The sequence below is a fragment of the Ylistrum balloti genome, unplaced genomic scaffold, assembly GCF_031769215.1.
Source record: "Ylistrum balloti isolate Yb309-2 unplaced genomic scaffold, AGI_CSIRO_Ybal_v1 Utg370128, whole genome shotgun sequence".
NCBI lineage: Eukaryota > Metazoa > Mollusca > Bivalvia > Pectinida > Pectinidae > Ylistrum > Ylistrum balloti.
The window spans coordinates 258,754-286,091 of record NW_026782141.1 but is presented as its reverse complement, the minus strand read 5'-3'; the positions used below and the strand labels follow the sequence as shown (position 1 = coordinate 286,091).

General features: G+C 33.0%; 1 protein-coding gene across 1 annotated transcript; it reads left to right on the top strand.

Moving 5' to 3' along the window:
• Positions 1-25,732, top strand: LOC132550556 (autophagy-related protein 16-1-like). Its single transcript, XM_060214645.1, has 17 exons — positions 1-103; positions 2,382-2,496; positions 7,085-7,190; positions 13,925-13,998; positions 14,654-14,744; positions 15,389-15,549; positions 15,838-15,906; positions 16,321-16,393; positions 17,555-17,660; positions 17,929-17,999; positions 18,695-18,766; positions 19,241-19,384; positions 19,613-19,628; positions 24,272-24,356; positions 24,778-24,825; positions 25,076-25,174; positions 25,501-25,732. Exons 1-17 carry the CDS (start codon positions 1-3, stop codon positions 25,592-25,594), a joined length of 1,527 nt encoding a protein of 508 aa, XP_060070628.1. The 3' UTR covers positions 25,595-25,732.
• Positions 25,733-27,338: the final 1,606 nt, after the last annotated feature.

The window sequence follows — 27,338 nt, the reverse complement described above, 5'->3', positions numbered from 1 at the left end:
ATGGCGACTGCTGGAGTGATCCAGTGGAAGGAAAATTTATTATTACAGTTAAAATGCCGAAACAAAAGACAGAAACAACCTTTCGAAGGATTGATTCAATCACGTTGGTATACTTTAATCATGCAGTTTACATCATTATAATGACATGGTCAATTTCATCCGTACATTCGTAGAAATCTCATTTTGGTGTCTCAATTCTGACATTAGTTTGTTTACATTTTGTTCACGTTCGAACCTGGTCCGAATTATTCTGGCGTTCTATCGAATTTTTTTTAAATCGGTGTGCTGTCAATGAACGTCAGAACTCCGGCCCTATATAATATGAGGAAAATAAACGACCCTCGCCTGGGTCGGCATTCAAACGATAATTGACAAATTGTCGGAAGAAATCGTCATTTTCACATGTACAAGTATATAGTGAAATATACCGAACACCTACACGGTGCGTCGATTTCCTACATACAAACGTAACTATCTTTCAAATAAATTCAATATACAAAAGTAACTCAATCTTTCAAATAGATCTTAATATAAATATGTATCAACAGCTATGAATAAAGATAAATTATGAACAAAACACACTTACGTTATTGTTGCTTAACCTTTTTAGTGTTAGTCATTAACATAAATTTTCCGGTCTGGATAATCAAATGTTTCGCCATCAGAGCAGCATGACTTAAAAATGTAAGCTTCAGGCATACTTACAATCAGTTTCAAATTCTCTACAGTAACATCCTAGCATTCATACAATTCATTCACAACATGAAATTCAAACTTATACATGTCATTGAGGAGACCACTGCAATATACACAATGCAATAGTTCGGAGCTCATCTGCATTTACACAATACTCATGGCTTAGGTCATGAATGTTTTAAATGAAATAAAAGAATCCCTTTTTGTACAATATTTAATAGTATTCAATAGTATGTAGTAATATGGTATAGTAAATCACATGGACCTATCAGGCTATGCACATATATGTATATTGAAAAAGATCAATCAGCACAGTTGTTCACTATAATGTTGCATGCTGGATAGAAACAATGTTTTATGTGATTTTGTTTCACTTGTTAAATCAAAACTATGAAAAATGATGTCTCAGTATATGGCAGCTATTTCAGATCAGTCTTAATATTCAACATTCCAATTACAGAACAATTTAGGTATTTATAAGCAGTTGAATTTCTTGGGTTTTCTTTTTATATTTGTGATATTACAGTACTTCAATCTTTCCAATGATTATTTTGTTCATACATAATTAAAGCCCCAATATATGTAAAAATCACTATAAAAAAACAAACTTCATCTTATTTTCCCCGTAATATATGTAACAAAACAAATACTTTCCTTTAATTAAAGAAAATAAAACTGACTGTTTTCAATTTATATAAAAATTGAAAAAATCGGAAAATAAACAATGTGGGACCCACAATAATTCATACATTACCGCTCGTAGTGATGACATTGCGCATGCGCATATTCCGCGTGTGTAAACATGACAGACACAGTACAGACGTTCACCAGTCGCTTCCTTTTTTTTCAATCATACATCAGGCCAGTTCTGAATTCTTATGTTATAATTGTGCGTCGTATCATTTCTAAACTAATTATTCCTTCTAATAATTTCCCAAAAACTGAATGTTTATCACAGGAATACCTCAAGTCTACGACAAGACTTGGCAAACAATGTTTGTAAACAAAAACTTACCGTAGACATATCTGCATGTGCTTCCTCTATAAGTAGAAACCTCAACTCTCGCGAGATCAGGTCATGAACTTTCCGACGTGGTTCGGCAACAATCGTAATTTTGATGGCGGCGTGTTTAAAATGGAGGTGTGTTTACAAATAGCGAGTTTCAACTGCTCATATATCAATACTTTATGCACAAAGTCATGGTAACTATTGTTTGAATAACTTAATTTTAACGACATCTTAGAAAATATCTCAATAATTATGTGTGATTCTACACTAAATTTTTGGTGAATGTTACGTATATTGGGGCTTTAACTTGTAAATCACTATTATACTTAAGAGTAGCTGAAAAGTATGTAAACTTTGATGATTTTTCTTGGTCAGTCAAGCTAATTTCTTATCTAATGGCATGAAATATTCATAATTTTTTTGCTGTTTCATAAGAAAAAAAATTTTTTTGTCAATGGTGGCATAGAACAGGATAGAACAGTGTAATCTGACTGTAAATCTAGGTACTCAAACATGTTTATACATTGTATACCACTACTGTAGGATTGGACAGTGGTATAGTTAGCAAAATAAATTCAAACACATGTATATCACTACAGTAGGATAGGACAGTGCTATCTGACTGTACATATTTACTTTTGTGTATTTTCATTTCTTGCTTTCTCTTTACTTACAGATAACAAGTTATTTGAAAATGCTACATCTCTGAAATCCAAGAATGTCCACCTTACTCTAGAGACTGAGAAACTGAAAGAAGAAAACCTTAGCTTGCAAATCAAAGTAGAGAGTGGGTAAGTGTACATTGTACTTTAATGTTTTGGCCTTACTGACTTTTAGACAGTATGTTTTTGAATTTGCAAAAATAACTTTTTATTCTTGAATTTGATGGGACATGTCTATTTCACAGATGTTTTGACCTGTTATATTTGTGATTTGATATTCGTAATTTCCAAATATCAAGGGTCAACTGAATGCTCAGAGAACTTATGTATAGGTGGACTTCTAACCAGGCATAAGTTAATTTCTAGATATTGTTGGGTTAAGGTTGTGTAGTAAAATGATAAAGCTATAGTCCCCCAACAGTAATTAGGGATGTTCGTCTGTTCTTCTACATTTCATCTGGTTTGTGCTCTATATATCTCATGCACTGCTTATCAGTGGAACTTCACAACATAGGTTTACCAATGTGAGGCAGTGTGTTAAGTGTCAAAAGTAGGTCACTCTTTCAGACCTATATTTTAACCTTTGACCTACATCAAATGCTCTATTTCCTATAATACTGGTTACTGGAACCTTATTTATGGAGCATTGTTTCACTGAAGCATTACATGTACCAAAAGTAGGTCACCTTGGTCTATATTTTGATCTTTGATCCTACATCAGGGAAAGAGTTAGTTCAGATCTAAGTTCCTGCATCTCATGTCTTTGGAACTTCTTACCCGGGTCATGAGTTCTTTTGCATTGAATTAAAAGCATAACTGCCCATCAAGCAACTTAGATATCACAAAATTCATCCAAATGTACACCCCTGAATTTAATGAGATAGTTAAATACTTCGGAATACAGGGTGTCATCAGATGCAATTTGATGGTAATCTGGCATGTTTGCTCTACTAACAGCTTGACTTCCAGCAGATTAATTTGTGATTTTAACAACAGCATTTTTCCTTGTTGAAGACTCTGGGTCTATCAAGCATTCATCATCTCTACATTCCAAAGTGGTACAAAACTTCCCATTCAATGGGGTCTGTAATTCTCCAAGTGGTTTTGCTTCTTTTTCATATATATATTTCTTTATTTTAGAATTTACTTGCATTGTTACTAAAGATTCCTTTTAACCTAGGTGTTATTATTATACGACTCGTGACTTCTATCATGTCATGATCAACAGACATTCATTGGACATGTGCATGCACATTATGGTGAGGGGTTTGAAATTAGATCAGGATAGGAAGTGAATATTGTTTTTTATATACAAATATACAGGTATGTTAAACTGTTGAACACGGGACAATTACAATGATTGCTTATAAACTTGCAATTACAAACAGACTGATGTTCTTAGAGCTCTTCATTAGTGAACACCATCATCATATGACTTACAGTGTTGTGAAGCCTCATCATCATTTAAATATGTAGATATTGTTGTGATATGACCTTGGCTGTTATGTGGCCTCATCATTGATTTAGGTAGACACTTGTCATTTGACCTTAGCTGTTGTATGGCCTTGACATTGATTTATGTAGATGTTGTTGTTATATGACCTTAGTTGTTGTATGGCCTTGACATTGATTTATGTAGATGTTGTTGTTATATGACCTTAGCTGTTGTGTGGCCTTGGCATTGATTTATGTAGATGTTGTTGTTATATGACCTTAGCTGTTGTATGGCCTTGACATTGATTTATGTAGATGTTGTTGTTATATGACCTTAGTTGTTGTATGGCCTTGACATTGATTTATGTAGATGTTGTTGTTATATGACCTTAGCTGTTGTATGGCCTTGACATTGATTTATGTAGATGTTGGTGTTATATGACCTTATCTGTTGTGTGGCCTTGGCATTGATTTATGTAGATGATGTTGTGAAATAATTTTAGCTGTTGTGTGGCTACACCATTGATTTTTGTAGACAATGTTATGAAATAACGTTAGCTGTTGTGTGGCTACACCATTGATTTTTGTAGACGATGTTATATGACCTTAGCTGTTGTGTGACCTCACCATTGATTTAGGTAGACACTGTTTCCGTATTACCCTAACTGTGTATACTACTTGACTTGACTTGATTATCGGAAGCATAACTAACATTGCTGTTCATGTTTGCTATTTAAGGAATGTCACCTGAAAATTACCTGAAATCTTATGAAACATGTCTCCTCCAAAATCGGATCCAATACATATGTAACATATAATACATCCTCCGGCCAAGATCACTTAGATAAGCAATAGTGCAATTTTCACTTGGGGCCAAAGATGCATATAATAAAGACATGATTGAAACATTAAATTGAAAAATTTTCCTTTAATTTCTGAATAAGACACAAGTATCTAGTAACACATAAAGTTAATAAAGTAAACGGAACAGTGAAAGATCAGTTTCTTTAATCTAGTTTCAAGATGATAATTATTGAGTTTGGGAAAACTGCCTCTAAATAAAGTATGAATCACACAAATGAGTTTGTGGTTTTAAGGAAGGCCCAATAATGATCTAGCCACTGGTAATTCTACCAGTTGCCTTGGCTGACAGAAAGACTTTTTCAAAGTGTGTGTTGGGTTGGGGGATTAACTTTTAGGGGTGGCTATAGGATATAAAATCACCCAGGCATTGCAGTATTGAAGTTTTTGTGCAAATTTTCTTATCGTTTGTTCACCACAGCAGTTCAGGCAGTTTTGACAAAACTTATAAATCAAGTTAAGCTGATAAACATAACAGTGTAATCTGTTTGGTAATTTTAAGGTCAAAAATGATGCTTTTAACTTAAGTCATGAGTAAGCTATAGCATCACTGCTTTTGACCATAGACAACTTGTTTACATGCAGTGTGTTGCACATTAGAATATATATATATATATATATATTTGGAGCATTTATTTGGAATGTAATTTGAGGTAATGTGATTGCAGACAATCTTGTGCGCCAGAGTTCAAAAGCAGTAACTCTTGTCATTATGCTGTGAGATTCCGGGGGCAAATTACTTAGTATGTATCTGAAAGAAGAAAATCAATCTTTCTAGGTCTACAAATATTCTCACAGTGATGGAGTACCTCTAGCTCCATGCAGTAAAATAATATTGAATCAACAACTTAAAAATGGGACTGAAGTGTTACACTTAATCAAATATTCATATTCACTTCATTGTTATGTTTCATGCTTTTTAATGGAGAAATTTCCAATTAAAGAGATATTTGCAACCACAATCAGACAAAGATTTGATTCTGATGGGATTTTATAACAGTAATAACCAGTAGTTTGATATTTGCTGCTTGTTTTTAGAGATGCTCCTATGACATGTCTGAAATTTCCTTCATTTCTAAAGAGATCATATTCATGACAACTACTTGGATATCCGAGTGTATTTTTAAGGGCTGTCAGAGGTATTTTAGTAATTTTGATACCTGGGTACTAACATATCTTACTCAACATAAAATGTAGTACTGTTTACAATTAATTGAAACTTCAAAAATCTTCTTCTCAAATCCCAGATAGGGTAGAATCAAATACTTTTCATGAATGTATAGGCCTTCAAATGCTTTATAGAAATTGTAATTTTCATTACCCCAGACTATCACATTTCTTCCTGGGGAAGGGGTAAAGTTTACTATAGTTTATATAGGAAAATTACATTGTTTAAAATAATTTGTTTATTTTCTATTGTAAATAGTTTAGACGTGGTTGGTATTATAAGTTAAAGATGATAATTTGATGAGTGCATATATTGACCTCAGCTGACCCCCCACCACCAACCCAGGGGCTGTTGAAATATGACTGAAATTTCAAAAATCTTCCTTTCAATACCCAGATAATGTAGAACCAAATACTCTACATGGATGGAAGTGTTTAACGGTGCTTTACTTAAAATGTAAGTTATATGACCCTAGAGTCTCACATTTCCCCTATGGGAAGGGGTAAAATTTACTATATTTTCTATAGGAAAAAAAATTTTTTTTGAGTATTATTTGTTTATTTTCTTTCAGAAATAGGTCAATCTTGGTTAGAATTATTAGTATAAGCTGACAGTTTGATGAGACGTACATTGACATTGACTGACCCCCAGGGGCTTATGGGTAGGGGGGGGGGGGGCAAAAATGGGTCAAATTGACTGAAACTTCAAAGATGTTCTCCTGTTTCTGCACGGAAGATTCTATATAGGAAAATCCAATTTTTTAGTGTAATTTCTTTTAATTCAAACTTGGTTAGAAGCTTTGCATAGAACAGAAGCTAATGTTATTCACTGCTTACATCTGTGTTATGTGTACAATATAGTTAAAGTTATCTTACTTGTTTTAACATCATTTCTATGACATGTTACAAGGAGCATTGTAACTCAGGTGACCGTTAAGGCCCTTTGGCCTCTTGTTTTGTGTGGGGCTTTAAACTGAGGAGAGATAACAAAGTCAGCCCTTTGTGAAAAATATGCTTTCTTGCAGTTGACAAGCAATTATCTCTGGACAAGGAAAAATATGCACTTCCTAGTAACTGTTTATAGACACCTTTGTAATATGAATAATCTAATGGGATTTTTGTATAACTTTGACATCGTACCTAGTATCTTAATAATCAGATTATGTACATTGTATTAAAACACCTTCATTAAAAACATTTGTGACACTTGATGGAATAATCATGTTAAAGATTGACTTTGTTTTCTTATTGTCAGAGGCGGTAGTGGGGGAGGTAATGCTGGGGATAAGAATTCCAACCTTGAACACAAGCTTTACAAACTACAAGAGGAGCTTACAGAACTTCACAGGAAAAGGAGTGAGGTATGGACACACTTCAGATTTCTGAAAAAAAAAACTTCAAAGTGTAAGGGGTTTGGTATAATGCTGTCTCTGACGGAAGAATGAAGGACAAAACACAATATTGTTTTTACAGTGTTTAGTTACAGCATTATGAACAATAGCTACTTCAATCCATTTAGGTATGAATCATATTATATGTAATTGACACTGTTCCTATGAAAGCACCTCATATTTTCTCGGAAAAAGAGGATAGATGTGCTTAACCTCAGTAATCTACCAATACAATATTTGCACCAAAAGGAGCTATAGTTGGAAATTTATCACAAACTGTAATATTACATAAATATATTTTATTAAATCAGTGCATAAATAAAACATAAACATCTTACTTAGTTGAACATAGAAGATATATATCTTCTGATTATCTAAGGTTTTATACCAAACCTTTACACTGGAGATTGTCATATTGACTGAATCACATTAGAGACTCCAGTCTAGACCAAACCTGAAGACTTTACAGATATGTCTTAATATTCAGTCTTTTAACTCCTTGCCTTTCATACATCTAGGTAATTGATAGTATAACTGAAATATAACATGTTTTATCTCAAATTTAAAATATTTTTGTGTCTTTAAATGGGTATTTAAAACACGACATAAAGGAGATAATGTTGCACATGCATTTAGTGTACAATCTGCCGATGGCTATCATGTCATGTTTTATAAGTAACAGATATTCACCTTTGGTTGTAACCATTAGTCAATAGAACTGTTTACTACACACAAGGTTATCATTAACTATTTTCTATTTTGGTGATGATAAAGACAGATTACCTATTTCTCTAATATGGGGTTAAAAATCCTCTTTCCTCAGTCTGTAGGCCCTGGCTGTATTCTTTATTATTGACTACGATAGTCTCAAAGATCACATATTGGGTAACAAAGGGTTTCTCTCTCTGTCCAAGACACTGGGCATATCTCTTATATGCAACCATAGTCTCCAAGATCACATATTGGGTAACTAAGGGTTTCTCTCTATCCAAGACACCGGGCATATCTCTTTTATGCAACCATAGTCTTCAAGATCACATACCAGGTAACTAAGGGTTTCTCTCTATCCAAGACACTGGGCATATCCCTTATATACAACCATAGTCTCCAAGATCACATACCAGGTAACTAAGGGTTTCTCTCTCTCCAAGACACTGGACATATCCGTTATAGGCAACCATAGTTTACAAGATCACATATCGGGTAACTAAGGGTTTCTCTCTATCCAAGACACTGGGCATATCCCTTATATACATCCATAGTCTCCAAGATCACATATCGGGTAACTAAGGGTTTCTCTCTCTCCAAGACACTGGACATATCCGTTATAGGCAACCATAGTTTACAAGATCACATATCGGGTAACTAAGGGTTTCTCTCTATCCAAGACACTGGGCATATCCCTTATATACAACCATAGTCTCCAAGATCACATATCGGGTAACTAAGGGTTTCTCTCTATCCAAGACACTGGACATATCCGTTATAGGCAACCATAGTTTACAAGATCACATACCAGGTAACTAAGGGTTTCTCTCTATCCAAGACACCGGGCATATCTCTTTTATGCAACCATAGTCTTCAAGATCACATACCAGGTAACTAAGGGTTTCTCTCTCTATCCAAGACACTGGACATATCCGTTATATAGGCAACCATAGTTTACAAGATCACATATCGGGTAACTAAGGGTTTCTCTCTATCCAAGACACTGGACATATCCCTTATATACAACCATAGTCTCCAAGATCACATATCGGGTACACTCTCTATCCAAGACACTGGGCATATCCCTTATATACAACCATAGTCTCCAAGATCACATATCGGGTAACTAAGGGTTTCTCTCTATCCAAGACACTGGACATATCCGTTATAGGCAACCATAGTTTACAAGATCACATATCGGGTAACTAAGGGTTTCTCTCTATCCAAGACACTGGACATATCTGTTATATACAACCATAGTCTCCAAGATCACATATCGGGTAACTAAGGGTTTCTCTCTATCCAAGACACTGGGCATATCCCTTATATACAACCATAGTCTCCAAGATCACATATCGGGTAACTAAGGGTTTCTCTCTATCCAAGACACTGGACATATCCGTTATAGGCAACCATAGTTTACAAGATCACATATCGGGTAACTAAGGGTTTCTCTCTATCCAAGACACTGGACATATCTGTTATAGGCAACCATAGTTTACAAGATCACATATCGGGTAACTAAGGGTTTCTCTCTATCCAAGACACTGGGCATATCCCTTATATACATCCATAGTCTCCAAGATCACATATCGGGTAACTAAGGGTTTCTCTCTATCCAAGACACTGGACATATCCGTTATAGGCAACCATAGTTTACAAGATCACATATCGGGTAACTAAGGATTTCTCTCTATCCAAGACACTGGACATATCCGTTATAGGCAACCATAGTTTACAAGATCACATATCGGGTAACTAAGGGTTTCTCTCTATCCAAGACACTGGGCATATCCCTTATATACATCCATAGTCTCCAAGATCACATATCGGGTAACTAAGGGTTTCTCTCTATCCAAGACACTGGACATATCCGTTATAGGCAACCATAGTTTACAAGATCACATAGCTATAAGGTTTCTCCATCCATGGTGCTAGGGGTATCCGTTATTGACAACCATTGTCTTCAAGATCACTTCGTTATAAGTTTTTCCATCCATGGTGCTGGGGGTATCCCCATTGTCTCAAAGATCTCTTAGTTATAAGTTTTTCCATCTATGGTGCTGGGCGTGTCCCTCATAGACAAACATAGTCTCAAAGATCACTTATATATAGGTTCTCTCTGTCCATGGTGCTGGGGGTGTCTGTCATAGACAACAATAGTCTCCCAGACCAAGGCTGTTCTACCAAAATTAAATAATTTCAATGTTCATCTGGTTTTTGATGATTTATGCAGGAATAGCTTTATACTTACAGTATTAAATGCTTCCATTTGTAAGCAATAAACTTTACATCCAGCGTTTTAATGAAATCTGATCATTTTTACAGGACCTCCTGGTTTATAATTTTCTTCTCTGTAATTTCTTACCATCACATATTGACCTGTAGTACTGAAGTAGACTAACCAGTGCTCGAATAGGAACAGTGCTCAAACACTTATTTTATTTTCCGTTCTCATTCCACGAAGTGACCTACTTGTCCACTCATGATGCATGATAATTATGGGATGTGGGAACTTTTCTGCCTTTCATTAAGAATAGCTCTCAAACAAAGCAAGGATAATCTGAATTCAAGAAGACAGTTGTGCATCCAGTCAACCAAGCTGTGCACTAGTGTCAAAGAAAAACTAGTTCCTGAAAGGTTTGCACACTGAAATTTGTTCATTATTCTGAACAAAATCAAGCAAAAATTCTTACTCAAAAGCATTGCATCAATAGTGGTTTTGACATATTTTACACTACAAACCAATTATTGGTCCACATTTCCTTCATAGGAATGCATGCTGATCAGTGATCAATGGAAAAAAGGAAAAAATATAATTTATCAGGTGTATTTAAACCGTAATATTGACCTAGAAAGTTCATGGAATTTGTGTAGAGGAGGTTCAAACATCATTACATACAAGACATCACAACAACATTTTAAATATTTGATATTTCAGTGGGGTGTTTTAAGCATTGGTTTCAATACTGGCTTATAGATGCCCGCCATCACACAAGTAGTATTTAACCAACTGCTGAAAATGTTGCAATGACTGTGTTTGATTTTGATATAGCTGGAAATGTTCATCATATCTCTACTTAGATCATATTATTGGACTTGTTGTAAGTTTCCTTCTGATATGTTGTTAAAATTTAGATAGAAGTTTAAAAAGTTTTTCAAACATTTCTCACAGCAAGTCCTAATAGAGAAAAAAAAACAGATGTGAATAGTCTTTGATAGAAGCAACGCAACCTGTAATTCTTTCAACTGTCCTGTTTTGTTGTTTTATTGTCCATATCTTAAAATCTGTGATAGGGATTTCTGTAAGCTGCCCTAGTGTAGAGGTACTACCCTTAGTGATTGTTGGTGCGGTACATTCACTGACTTGTGATTATGAGTGCATTACTGTTGATAGTAGTAGATGACATTATAAACACAGATTTCAACAGTTTTAACTTGTTGCAACTTCTTGAAAAGTTCTGAATTAATTGAAATCCTTATATTCCAGATGTTTGTCCCTGGTTGTACATTATATATTCTGAGACTGATTAAAATAAACATTTTTTTTATGGAATGTACCTTTTTTGTGTCACCTTCCTGCCAAAGGTTATATATAGATGTTACTTTGTCGTCAGCATGAGAGCTGTCATCTGCACAAAGGTTTTCTCACGATAAAGGTCAAGGTAATTTTAGCTTTGAAAACGAAAGTGTTTTTGTGTGATTACTTGAGTTTTCTTAAAAACTTAGACTTAAAATTTCATACAGTGCTTGTTTGAGATTGCTTTTTAGGTGGGTTGTCCCTGTTCCTCTTGTATTTGGAACAAATTAGTATTTTGTTTTACTTCTAAATATGTGTGTAATTGTAATATACAGATCTATCCTCGTGATTCAGTTCCCTTCAACACTATATACATAATATGAAGTTTACTCATTACATCTCTTACAATTTGACAGATTATATAAATGGAATAAATACAATAAATATCTATGGTTATTGATCCATGAAACTTGTCCCTACAAACCTTGCTGGGCAGGTGACACATCCACTTCTGTGGATTTCCTGATTGTAAATACTAGCTGACAAGCAACCTTCATGGACTTTGATGGTTCAATTTTTTGCAGTGAGAATTACTAGATATATAATTCTCAAGTTTCTATGTATTATATGTATGTGTTCCTTTGTCCCTAGATGCACTTTGATTCCAAGATGTATTTGATTTTAGAACCAATTTCAAAGAAAAGAAAATTGGTACAGTTATGTTACAAATACCTCTCTAAGATCTATTGTTTAGCCCTCCTGGAATTGGCATAATGCATCACCCATCTCTGAACTTATTTAATTGAACATACCCTTGTCACTGTTCATTTTTGTGACAGCTTAAATCAACCAATGATTCAACATTATAATTCATATGTATTTTCATTTAGACCCCAATAATTTAGACAAGCAAATGCATCATAGGTTCAAGTTCAAGGTCACTTTTTGAAATTTAAGTCTCACCCTGATTTTATCATAAATGCAATATACTTGTCATATATAGAAAATACATTTTCCTGGTAAGTTCCAGTTGGAGGATATATTATTTTTATGATTTATAAAGCTATACTCTGGTAACCACTTGCTTTATTCCTTTACTTTGATACATCATGCACAGCATCTTTAAATGCCCTCTGCACTTTGATCTTAAATAAGTGACCAGACTGGCAGGGTCTATATATGGTAATGGGATGCTGTCAGACCTGTAGAACCTATCTTTAGAGACGGGGCTGTGACACTAACTGAACCTATATTTTGTCAATGGGATAGGGCAAGACCAGAAAAGTGTATGTTTTGTTAATGAGTCTGACCAGAAGAACCTTTGTTTTATTATTAGGATTTGATAAGACCAGTATTGGGTCAGACTTGCAGAGTCTACATTTTGTAATGGGCCTGGGCTTTCGTTTTATTGATGAGGTGTGGCAAGACCAGCAGGACCTATATTATGTTAACAGGATTGGCCAAATTGTACTATTGGGCCAGACCTGCAGGGCCTACAGGTTCTTAATTGGATTTGGCTAGAATGTCTGAACCTATTTTCTTCTAAGATTGGGATGGACCAGTAGGACCTATTGTTTGTGAAAGGGGTCAGGTCAGACCTTTAAGTCATGCCTTTGGGAAAGGTTTACACAGGAGCATGCTGTTTACACTTTCAACAATGTATATCGCAGTAATATGAAATGCTATGTTAGGAAAGGTTTGACGACTTGAAAGTGTATATTATGCATTACGGTAATACTACACTCACCAAGCATCTTTTACAAAGCGTTTGGATCCTGATTTGATGAATGATAAACGTGACTTTATGTACACCCACACACTGCTGGGAAACATCCTGTTTTTGACTAGTATAATGCTGTTTTAATCAGAAAAAAAAACAACACTTCATGTCAGCATGCCTTTCTACAATGTCATTTGTTATCAGTAAAATTGTGACACCTCATGGTAAGATAGAAGAGTTTTAATTCACCCTTCTCTCCAATACAGACATTAAGGGATGCACACACTACAATCTATAAACTGTCTTCTTCCTCGTTTCGCTGTTTACTTCCTTAAATGAAGGATTTTACACAAGCCCCCTGTTTAATTCCAGGACCTTTTCACATTGTTCGAAAGTCGATGTCACAGGGTGAATGATCTTGACCTTTGTTGTTGCATGCCAAAAATCTCTTCCTTCACAGTGAAAATTCCTAGGTGTATACATGTTCATTTTTCCCATTATGATAATTTCACACTTTATATGGAGGGCCCAAAATGTACATGTGTGATTATGCTGAATTTTTCTTCATGCATTCTCATAAATTTCTAAAGACCTGGTTTTGTTTATGTTGTCTGTATCAATTTAATGACATATAAAAATTAATTGCATTGATTTACATCATATTGAACTTACTCTCTTATCATAAATTTCATGGGTTGAATCAAAACAAAAATCCAGAATTCTTATACAATTAATAAGAAATTGTTTCTACTTCAGAATGCTCAACAAATTATAGACTTGAATACTGCACTCCAGGAAAAGGAGAAAGAACTCCAGGCCAAAGACAACAGGTGATCTCACTCTGAATGTGTCCTAAGATATTTTGGTACCACAATTCAACTGTTTTTCCCGTGTATTTCAACATTTTTTGTTTATAGAGTGGTGTTTTCCGCTATTTCCGAGGTTTGAATATATCTATTTAATCCTGAAAAAGTATGTTACTGTAAAAATTGCCTTAATAATGAATACAAGATTTTGTTTGATGACTTCCATGAAAATGTTTAAATATTTGCTTTTGTTCATGATTTTGGTCGAACTGCAAAACTATCAGAGTAAACAGCTATTACAGTTGATACGAGTAACAGTTTGGGATAAAAAGATTGAAAAATTTAACTTCCATCATGAAAATGGATATGATACATTTTAATTAGGTTATAGACAATTCTATCAATAAGTTATCAGTCTCCATCAAAGACGCAATTGGACAAAATCTATTAGTAATGTTTACCATTTTCCACTTGCATCATTCACCTTTTGCTTATATGGAATGACATAGAAGTGTTATAGAATGTAGTGTAATTTTAACTTAGCCAACATGGTATCCACTTAACAGTATGGTGTCTACATTATGAATATAGATGCCATATATGGGAAATTCCCTGAAGATGTTTTTAGGGCAGAATATGATCATTAAATGACTGACTGAAAGGTTTCCTTTACTTTTAGACTGAGTGATGCAACAGCGACTGAACTTGCCATGAAGAATGCCATTAAAAATCTAGAACACACAATAATGGAGCTGGAGGCAACTAATCAGGTAATACAACTTGTCTGACAGGGTCAATTAGGTATAGAACAGTCAGATGGTCAAGCAGGGGTCAGTCAGGTAAGTGGATCAAAAGTCAAGAAGTTATAGTTGAGTGTGTTACAAGTTTTTCAACTCTGTGAATCTTCCTATCACTAGGTGCTGTCTCAGTGACAAACTTTAGTGTTCAGGCATTGTGAGGGTTGACCTGTTTATGGGATGGAACTTTCTGTTCTGAAGTCAGGCACATTTGGTAGTGAGTTTATACGGAGGTGATCACTCAGTTCTTACACTGGAAGCAGGACTGTCAGTGAGTTCTCTGTTAGGTAATGAGATCGGACTAGCACTGCCATTCTATAATCAACAGAACTTGATGCTATAAAAACTGCCCCCTCCAAACTCTATTTGAATCTGTCTGCCATTTTTACAAAACTTACTGATGTAAAAGATAATAATTATCATCTTGAAAAATATATCAAATCAGGATATAAAATTGATGCTATGAATAGCAATGCAAAACTAGATGTCTTTTTCTATTTTGGAGATTTTGCCATTTGTCCATTAGACAATTAGTGAAATTTTTAATCACATTGTGCTATTGCCTTTCTGACTATGTGTTCAGTGTTTTCTGTATGGTGTATTATTGTCTTCCTCAGATGTTGAAGGATGAACACCAGGCATTACAGCTTGCATTCACTGCTCTAGAAGAGAAGTACCGTAAAGCACAGGAAGATAATCGTGAATTGGTGGAGCGCTGGATGGACCAGAAATCTAAAGACGCAGACAAACTTAATGCCGAAAATGACTATGTCATGAGGTGATATATTCTTTATTGTGATAGCTAAAATACTAATTCACATGACATGACTCTTTTCTCTAATTATGCAAACAAAATCTACCTAGAAAATAAAAATATCTAAGATATGCAGTGCTGCTTTTTTTTAAGATGTAAACAAAATTTACCCAGACCAATGACAATTGACAATGTTTTGAAATTGTTGCTTTTCTTATGACACAAAGTTTAGTATCTTGTGTTTGATATTCCTCATATGCTTGAGCTGGTGTTTGATTCCAATACATACTAACCTTACACTTCTCTTTGCAGGAGGCGACAAGCCAAACTTCAAAAAGATTTAGCAGAAGCTGCTAGAGAGAATGTCAGTATAACTGATGGGTAAGTGTGTGAGTTTGTGTGGGTAATTATTGTTGTAGATTGTCTTTTTCATAAGATAGCATTTAACAATCATAAGATTAAATGTTATTGTATCACAAGATTATATCTCAAAGAATATTATCAATATTACATAGTAAATACTAGTACAGCAATGATAAAATATTCTATTTTCTGTGACCATTATGCAGATAAAAACTTGTGATGATTTTTTTTTTAATTTTTAAAAATTTAAATCTACAAAATAACAAATGAATCCTTTCTGTACTTGATTGTTAAAAACATTCCAAATATTAGAATGGTAATTAACTAACTCTGTCCTATTTATAAAACCCCTTGGGAGATAATTTAGTCTTTAACTGTTCCTGGACTGTCCCTTGTATAGCTTCTGTAATCAATGTGTTGTTTTATTGACAGAGCAAAAACAGCTGTGATGGGCACTCGTATATGTCTCCAAGCCTCATTGCCAGACAAAGCTCAATATAAATTTGTAAGTGTGTATTGATGAAAATGTGCTGTGAACAGAACTGTAACAATTACATGATAACATGGGTTGGTTGGATACATGCATGCTTTTGCTTAGGGAAATTAGTTGATTCTGATAGATTTGTACAAGGGATGTTGTAAAGCTTAGGGAAATTAGTTGATTCTGATAGATTTGTACAAGGGATGTTGTAAAACTTAGGGAAATTAGTTGATTCTGATAGATTTGTACAAGGGATGTTGTAAAGCTGAGGGAAATTAGTTGATTCTGATTGATTTTGTACAAGGGATGTTGTAAAGCTGAGGGAAATTAGTTGATTCTGACTGATTTGTACAGGGGATGTTGTAAAACTTAGGGAAATTAGTTGATTCTGATAGATTTGTACAAGGGATGTTGTAAAGCTTAGGGAAATTAGTTGATTCTGATAGATTTGTACAAGGGATGTTGTAAAGCTTAGGGAAATTAGTTGATTCTGATAGATTTGTACAAGGGATGTTGTAAAGCTTAGGGAAATTAGTTGATTCTGATAGATTTGTACAAGGGATGTTGTAAAGCTTAGGGAAATTAGTTGATTCTGATAGATTTGTACAAGGGATGTTGTAAAGCTTAGGGAAATTAGTTGATTCTGATAGATTTGTACAAGGGATGTTGTAAAGCTTAGGGAAATTAGTTGATTCTGATAGATTTGTACAAGGGATGTTGTAAAGCTTAGGGAAATTAGAAACATTGCCAGGACACTGACTTTCATTGGTGAGACAATACCAAGTAATGAATAGGAAGAGTCAAAGAGGTGGAAAACCTGTAACCAACCAACAAGTCAAACATACAGGGGGAAGACAAGGCATGAAGGAAGGGAGATAACTGGAAAAGAGATTAAAGAAAAAAGAAACTTGTTGTAGGAAGATTGGGTTTCCAGAGTATAGAGGTAGAGATTGGAGTTTAGGGAGAAGAAAAAGCTCATTTCATTTAAATTAGATTTCAGAAATTCTACGTAATATGTTAGACTTACAGTTTTACAGTAAATGTTTAGTTATCCCTGCTTGGCTTTATCATAACACAATATGTCTATTAAGTACAATTGACACAGGAAAAGGGAAAACACCTATTGTTTCTATACAATGCATTTGTCTGACTTGGTTAACATAGTGATTTGCAATTTCTCATCAGGATGCCCATGATGGAGAAGTGAATGCTATACAGTGGAGTCCATCAGGGGCTAAATTTGCTACAGGTGGCACAGACAGGAAGATCAAACTTTGGGAGGTGATGGCTGGTAAATCTCTATACCTGTATTTAGTAGTTATAGGTGGACAATTTAGGAATTGATTGATTTACTTGCTTTTTCAAAGTTTCTAGAAACAAATGTATTTCTTGAAGGATATTTGAGAAAAAAAGGTAGGTTTATGTTATTTGTAAACTTAGCATAATAACCATGATAGACTATAAAAGGTATTGTGAAGATAAACTGGAAAAAAGTATTGGAGAGATAAAATTTTAAAAAGTATCGCAGAATTAACATATAATCGCTTATTATTGTGCAGGTAAATGTGAAAGTAAAGGGTTTCTCATGGGCAGTAATCAAGGAATCACTTCGTTAGACTTCGACCTTGAGGTGAGTTACCTGCTTTGTAATTGATTTTGCTAAGAGCATTTGTTTTTTAAACTGGCAAACAAATATTTAAATGTACACTGTATTCGGCAGATAAAGTATATCTGATTTATAGTTTTAGCAAAATATTATCAGAGAGCCAAAACTCTGAAAGTTTTTGTGTAAACACAATTGTGTAAACAAGATACAAAAAAGAAGCTTTTTTTCACATTATATAGTATCTATGGATATGTACAGATATAAAAATTGTATCCTTTCTGAAGGAAAGTAAAATGAGGGTAGCTCAGCCCAAAGGGGAATATTTTCAAGTTGCAAGACTTGAGACTTTCCAAGTGCTTGGAAAATTTACTTCAAGGATTGAGATCACTTATCTCACCCTCAAAGGGAGGGTGTGCAAGAATGAATTTTCCCTCACCTTTTGTTGTTCTGTTATATGCAATGTTAATTACATCAAATTGTAGTATTTTTATGTTGTTGTGACATTATTGTGTTGTTGACCTTATGTCTTTAAGTTGTTTGGAATCCTTTGATATTCCTATCATGAAGCAAGGAATATCTTGTATAGTAATCCTTTGGGCATTCCTATCATGAAGCAAGGATTTTTTTTATTTTTGTAGGGAAAAGTGGGAATATATCTTTAAAGGATGTTACATATTTTATTGTGTTTAAAGTTTCACTAATGGTTGACCTGTTTGCAGGAGACGTTGATACTTGGAGCATCTAACGATTTTGCCAGTCGGGTGTGGTCACTAAATGACCAGCGTCTCAGAGTGAGTCGATGTTAATTGTCTTTTTCAAAGTTATTCATGTTGTACAGTACATCATAGAATACAAGAGTAGATGTGATCATAAGATTTGAGTAATCACAATATCATTGCTGAAATACTCTAATTTCATTTATAGATACGAGAAAACTTTGTTACCTGTCACAACACGTAGATATAATGATAGTTTCTATATCAGAGCCATTTGTAATAATCTGTCTCGATACACATACAATATTGTATCAGCATATTGTTTTGACCTTTTGTTAATGTTTACTACTTACAGACATACCATTACACTTAATCTATTAATTAATATCAATAAATGCTCTAAAACAACAAAAGAATTTGAAAGAAACACAAGCTTGGATATGCACATTTGAAAAAGTCTCTTCATAAACTTCTGTGGAGTATCCTTTAGTTAAGTAGTTAGTTGTTTGTTTATGGTGCCTTCATAACTATCTAGTTCTTATTTAAAAGCACACACTGACAGGACACAGTGGAAAGGTACTGGCAGCCAAATTTCTCGGAGATTCCAGTAAGGTGGTCTCAGGAAGCCATGACCGGACTCTGAAAATTTGGGATTTACACAGTCGAGCTTGTAAGCCAAACATTCTTGTTAGAGTAGAATTTCACATGAAATACATTGTACTCAGATATGTTTATTGATGACATATGCAAGCTAAGATCATAAGTTAAGTTAATTTTACACAGTCAAGTGAAGTTCTACAAATAAAGCCAAACTTGTTAGTGATGTTGTTTTTATATAGCAAATATTAAGAAACATTGATTTAACTTTCCCAAGCTTTTAAATGAAGTAGATTTTACATAGCATCTGTTGATTTTATACAGCTGAAATCCGAAAAAAGTAGATTTTACTCAGCCAAAGTCCAAAGCAATATTACAGTCAAGTATTCTACCATATACAGTGTTTAATGCAATATTTTATGACTCGAGGACAAGACTGATTGATGGAGTATCTCTCAGAAAAGTTTCAGATAATTGTATAACTTTGTCAAAAATGAGTTCTTCGAAGTCTTCAGTTTATGTACATACATAGAAAGACATTCCATTTAGTGTAATGATAATGTTTCCTGCTTACGTCAATGTCTTTAAACTTGGCTTCTCTTCATAGTGGTATCTTAATACTTACTGACTTTGAGAAATGATAATGATATGTCACACACTCATGGATCGCATAATGACAAAAAGAGGGTAGTGAAAACTGACCAGATAACTCATGATATGATAACAGGGATCTTCAGTTCAATTTCATTTATTGTAATTTATAAAACCTGTAACAGTTCTAAATTTAAGTTGCCAGAGGCTCAATAAATAATTCTTAAATGAATTTATTTCATAAGACTTCATTGAAATTTCAGTTCATTTTAGATGTAAGATATATAAAATTTGATGAAAATATGAAAGTGTGAACATTAGTCTATAGCTTTTATTTGATGATAATATGAATATATTATGAGTTTCTGTATAACAGTTTGTATGTATAGGTATATTCGTTGTTTCAGGTATATAGTTATACTACCAGGTATATAGTTATACTACAACAGGTATATAGTTATACTACTAGGTATATATAGTTATACTACAGGTATATAGTTACTACTACAGTATATAGTTATACTACAGGTATATAGTTATACTACTACAGGTTGCATAGTTAGGTATATAGTTATACTACTACGGGTATATAGTTATACTACAGGTATATAGTTATACTACTACAGGTTTATAGTTATACTACAGGTATATACTTATACTACAGGTATATAGTTATACTACAGGTATATAGTTATACTACAGGTATATATTTATACTACTACGGGTATATAGTTATACTACAGGTATATAGTTATACTACACAGGTATATAGTTATACTACAATGTATATAGTTATACTACTACAGGTATATAGTTATACTACAGGTATATAGTTATACTACTACAGGTATATAGTTATACTACAGGTATATATAACGTATATACTACAGGTATACATATATAGTTATACTACAGGTATATAGTTATACTACAGGTATATAGTTATACTACAGGTATATAGTTACAGGTATATAGTTATACTACAGGTATATAGTTATACTACAGGTATATAGTTATACTACAGGTATATAGTATATAGTATATAGTTATACTACAGGTATATAGTTATACTACAGGTATATAGTTATATAGTTATACTACAGGTATATAGTTATACTACTACAGGTATATAGTTATACTACAGGTATATAGTTATACTACTACAGGTATATAGTTATACTACAGGTATATAGTTATACTACAGGTATATAGTTATACTACTACAGGTATATAGTTATACTACTACAGGTATATATTTATACTACTACAGGTATATAGTTATACTACTACAGGTATATAGTTATACTACAGGTATATAGTTATACTACAGGTATATAGTTATACTACAGGTACAGGTATATAGTTATACTACAGGTATATAGTTATACTACAGGTATGTAGTTATACTACAGGTATATAGTTATACTACTACAGGTATATAGTTATACTACTACAGGTATATAGTTGTACTACTACAGGTATATAGTTATACTACAGGTATATAGTTATACTACAGGTATATAGTTATACTACTACTACTACAGGTATATAGTTTTACTACTACAGGTATATAGTTATACTACAGGTATATAGTAATACTACTACAGATATATAGTTATACTACAGGTATATAGTTATACTATATAGTATACTACAGGTATATAGTTATACTACAGGTATATAGTTATACTACTACAGGTATATAGTTATACTACAGGTATATAGTTATACTACAGGTATATAGTTATACTACAAGTATATAGTTATACTACATATAGGTATATATAGTTATACTACAGGTATATAGTTATACTACAGGTATATAGTTATACTACAGGTATATAGTATATAGTATATAGTTATACTACAGGTATATAGTTATAATACTACAGGTATATAGTTATACTACTACAGGTATATAGTTATACTACAGGTATATAGTTATACTACAGGTATGTAGTTATACTACAGGTATATATTTATACTACTACATCTATATAGTTATACTACAGGTATATAGTTATACTACAGGTATATAGTTATACTACAGGTATATAGTTATACTACAGGTATATAGTTATACTACTACAGGTATATATATATAGTTATACTACAGGTATATACCTTATACTACTACAGGTATATAGTATATAGGTATATAGTTATACTACAGGTATATAGTTATACTAGGTATATAGTTATACTACTACAGGTATATAGTTATACTACAGGTATATAGTTATACTACAGGTATATAGGTATATAGTTATACTACAGGTATATAGTTATACTACAGGTATATAGTTATACTATAGTTATACTACAGGTATATAGTTATACTACTACAGGTATATAGTTATACTACAGGTATATAGTTATACTACTAGGTATATAGTTATACTACTAGGTATATAGTTATACTACTACAGGTATATAGTTATACTACAGGTATATAGTTATACTACAGGTATATAGTTATACTATATATATGGAACAGTTATACTACTACAGGTATGTAGTTATACTACAGGTATATAGTTATACTACTACAGGTATATAGTTATACTACAGGTATATAGTTATACTACAGGTATATAGTTATACTACTACAGGTATATAGTTATACTACAGGTATATAGTTATAGGTATATAGTTATACTACAGGTATATAGTTATACTACTACAGGTATATAGTTATACTACAGGTATATAGTTATACTACTACAGGTATATAGTATAGTATACTACAGGTATATAGTTATACTATACTACAGGTATATAGTTATACTATATAGTTATACTACAGGTATATAGTTATACTACTACAGGTATATAGTTATACTACTACAGGTATATAGTTATACTACAGGTATATATAGTTATACTACTACAGGTATATAGTATATACTATACTACAGTATATAGTTATACTACAGGGTATATAGTTATACTACTACAGGTATATAGGTATACTACAGGTATATAGTTATATATAGTTATACTACAGGTATATAGTTATACTACTACAGGTATATAGTTATACTACTACAGGTATATAGTTATACTACTACAGGTATATAGTTATACTACTACAGGTATATAGGCTTTGAAAATATATACTACAGGTATATAGTTATACTACTACAGGTATATAGTATATACTACAGGTATATAGTTCTATATAGTTATACTACTACATAGCAACTGCTCTCATTGGTATATAGTTATACTACTACAGGTATATAGTTATACTACATATAGTTATACTACAGGTATATAGTTATACTACTACAGGTATATAGTTATACTACAGGTATATAGTTATACTACAGGTATGTAGTTATACTACAGGTATATATAGTTATACTACACATTATATAGTTATACACAACAGGTATATAGTTATACTATTTATTATTTAAAACACTACATAACAAGATATAGTCATATAAATACATTTGGTATATAGTTATACTACTCACATGTATATAGTTATACTTCACATAACACATATATAGTTATACTACAGGTATATAGTTATACTACTACAGGTATATAGTTATGTACTACAGGTATATAGTTCTAATGGCCACTAGTGTACAGCAACAATATAGAGCCCCAGGTATATAGTTATACTACTACAGGTATATAGTTATACTACTACAGGTATATAGTTATACTACTACAGGTATATATTCTGTAATCTATTATTATGTATTTTCAAATTGCTAATGCTTCTGTACCGACCTTCAAACTATTTTATATAAAGCTGTAATAGGCAAGTTTAGTGTAAGAGTATTATATGTTTGTTTGAAGTAGTAACGATCCAGCCAAAGAAAAACTCAATCCAGATTTTATATAATAGGAAGAAAAGTGATAAAACTTCTTTGGAAATCAGTTAAATGAAAAATAACCAACTACTGAAATACTGATTATATCATAAAAATTCTATTAGCATATATAGAGATAGTAAATAGCAGTATTTAGGACAAACTATATAAGGATAGGATAAAAGGGGCATAACTCCAAGACAAAAATGATTAAAATAGAAATAAATGGGAAGTTTATCAAGGTACTAATCATGTTCATAAAGTTTCTTTAACATTGAAAAAGTTTTACTCTTGATAAAAATTAGTACCCTTTATACCTTGACATAGAGTGATATTAGAATATCTGTCCATTGGCCAGATGTTGTAAAATAGATATATTTTAGAAAGTTAGAATTTGTAGTATTCTATACATATATTTGTAAATTGTGATTGCAAAGCATCTGAGGATTCCATAGGAAAGTGCTTATGCTTTATTATTATTTCAGAAGTGTTTCCAATTTTACACTTTTCTATACATATACAGGTATACATGTACATGTTGCAATATGTGTTTTTATTTCAGACCGCAGTTCATTGCTGTGCAGCACACGTGATGACACATTGAAGGTGATTGATCTTCGGATGAACCAAGTCTCAAAAACTTTATAGTAAGTAAAGATAAGATTTTCTTAAAATCTAGATTATCATTTCCGATAAATAAATTGTTTTGACGAAGATATAGATAAAAAATAAATGTTTTCACAGAAGGACTAGTACTCTAAGTTAAAAAATAAGTATCATCGTCAATAGTTAACTTAGGTAGTGGGAACAATATCTGTTTAGTGTGATTAGAATAATGCTGAACAAACGTTTTTGTTTCTTCAGTAGATGGTATAGTGCTATCACCTTGTACCAGCACCTGTATAACGGTGATTAAAATAGGGCATAAACAGTGTTTTTGTTTCAACAGACAGTGCTATTCCATTGTGCTGACATCTACATGACTGTTCCTGAAATGGTTTTGTACCAATGGGACACAACCCTGTGTGTGTAAGTGTTTGTGTATATGGTTCTGTTCTATAATTGCAGTGCGGATGACTTCAAAGTTGGCTGTGACTGGGCAAGAGCTGTATTTAGGTAATTTTGTAGTCGTTTCTGAGTCTTGTAGATTTATCTTATCAAGGACTTTCACATAAGATAACTTTGAAAAGTGAATTGTTGACATAGCTTTAGAATATGATATGTATATACACAATTTATATGTCTGTGATGTATTTATTAATTTGTGTAACATTTCATTAGGATTGTTTCCTGCTATATTTCATATGATAAAGAATTTGTGTCATTATTTTGAAGCTTTAATGTATAAAGTTAACACATTTTTCAGTCCTGATGGCAGCTACGCCCTGGCTGGATCTAATGACGGTGCCCTGTTCATTTGGAACCTGGCTAAGAGTAAAGTGGAGAAAGTACTCAAAGAGCACAAGTGAGTAGACTTATTACAAATAAAAGATATTATTATTTGCTTTTTAACTATTTAGACATCATTCAGTTTAAAATCTAGTCTAAGCTTATTGAAAGTCACAGATCAGGAACACATACCGTAAATGTTGTACCCCAGTATTGTACAATATTATAGCAATTAAGGTCAAATAAAGTCAAATCTAATAGCCTTCTTAGTTGATGTCTTATGGCCATCTGTTTATGTCAAATATCACATTCAAAAGGTTTGGTCAAGGATAAGTGCAGTATGATTTGTTGGTGTTTAAGTCAGTGATCAAGGTCAAATATTGTTTTACCATTGATTTTCAGTCATGCTGTGATTGCTTGTTCCTGGCATCCAGTTGGATCGTATGTACTGAGTGGAGAAAGACAGAAGAAAGTTGTGTTATGGTCCGATCTTTAAAAGTTGTGTTATGGTCCGATCTTCAAATGACTCATTCCAGACAACAGGGCAAAACACAGACTGAAAGACTATATTCTGAGAGAATATCAAATTACAAATTAAATTAAGAACTGAATGTGATTAAAATGTGATACTATTTCACAGAGTTGATTTTTTTGTTACATTCAATTGAAAATACAGAAAAGCAGAGATGTATCCTATATTTAAGTGTCTGTCAATGAATTACGTCCAAGAGAACATTTCTCACGCTATTTAGTGTGAGACCTACAAAGTGTTTGAGTTGTTACATCATGTGTTGCATGCCAGAAACAGGACACTCTAACCTTTTTCATATTCATCTTTGACTTTAATTTGGTGTTTCTTAGACAACATATCTCCACTTTTCATGGGATTGTTTAGATTTGATAAAATTTGGGATCAACTGAAATAAAAACCAGAAAGCAAAGTTCACTTTATCATATTAGTTATATCAAAATGTTTTTTTTTTATGAAGTGATGATCTGGATGTTTCCACTAATTATTGGTTACTACTGATGCTCATCTTAATGAGCACAAAGCACTTGATGTTACAGTGTTTGATTTAGAACATTGTAACACAACATCTGTGAATCTAGATAGGGCAATGTATCATTTATTTTGATAATGATTATCATCAAAGGGCATTTGTTTTTTTTCTTTCTCCATACTTCCACAAGAAAATTCAATCGAATTTCAATTTCTCAAGTATTCCATGATTAAAGTTCATCACTACCCAATTTAAGAGTGTTTTTGTCGTGGGGCCTTCATATTAAATCTTTTCATCTTAGGAATATGTTACAACAAAATTGAGGTTTTTGTGATAAGTCATTTCATTAGTTCCAAGTTAGAAGAAGAGGTCCATTGGTCCTGCAATCTAGTATTCAATACACTTAACACATTCAAACTTTAATTTCTTATATCATTGTCTATAGCTAGAATGTTCAAACTTCAGTCTAACCATGATTGCTTATAGCTAGAATGCTCAAACTTCAGTCTAACCATGATTGCCTATAGCTAGAATGCTCAAACTTCAGTTTAACCATGATTGCCTATAGCTAGAATGCTCAAACTTCAGTCTAACCATGATTGCCTATAGCTAGAATGCTCAAACTTCAGTCTAACCATGATTGCCTATAGCTAGAATGCTCAAACTTCAGTCTAACCATGATTGCCTTTTAACTGATTCTTCCTACATGAAAGATCTTAACATTTTGTCTCATGGAACATTCATAGTTACAAGTAATAATTTTAGACATTGTGACCTTGAATGATTACCAAATTCATTTGTTAAATAAACTTATTGTAGGCAAGGACTGGGAAGTACTGGCAAAATTGCAGGACTAAGTCATTTGACACCAGCAATTTTTTGTTTTACAAAATTACACATTAAAACTTTCAATATACATGCACAAACATTTTGATTAGTTTTCGAACTAGCGACCCTTTGGTCTCTAGCCGGACACTTTACCGCTCGACAAAAGGGGAATTCCCACTAGCCGAGGCTATTAAGGCAACCTGTACTCTCAACTTCTACACTACTCCCACCTTCACAAAGTCTTCGATCCGAAGACAACAACAACCCAAGTTCAATATTGCCAAGGAAGCGCCTCAATCTCCTATAGCTTCTACCCTTGGAGTGGTCAATGACATCAAATCTGTAACAGGAAGGAGTAGTGAAAAAACACACTGTCACCACTGGGGTTTGAACTAGTGGCCCTTTGGTCTC

Coding starts and splice junctions, on each gene's coding strand:
- LOC132550556 (XM_060214645.1), top strand. CDS start 1: ATGGCGACTGCTGGAGTGATCCAGTGGAAGGAAAATTTATTATTACAG. Junction 24,357..24,777: donor CAAGTCTCAAAAACTTTATA/GTAAGTAAAGAT, acceptor CTATAATTGCAG/TGCGGATGACTTCAAAGTTG. Junction 24,826..25,075: donor TGGGCAAGAGCTGTATTTAG/GTAATTTTGTAG, acceptor CACATTTTTCAG/TCCTGATGGCAGCTACGCCC.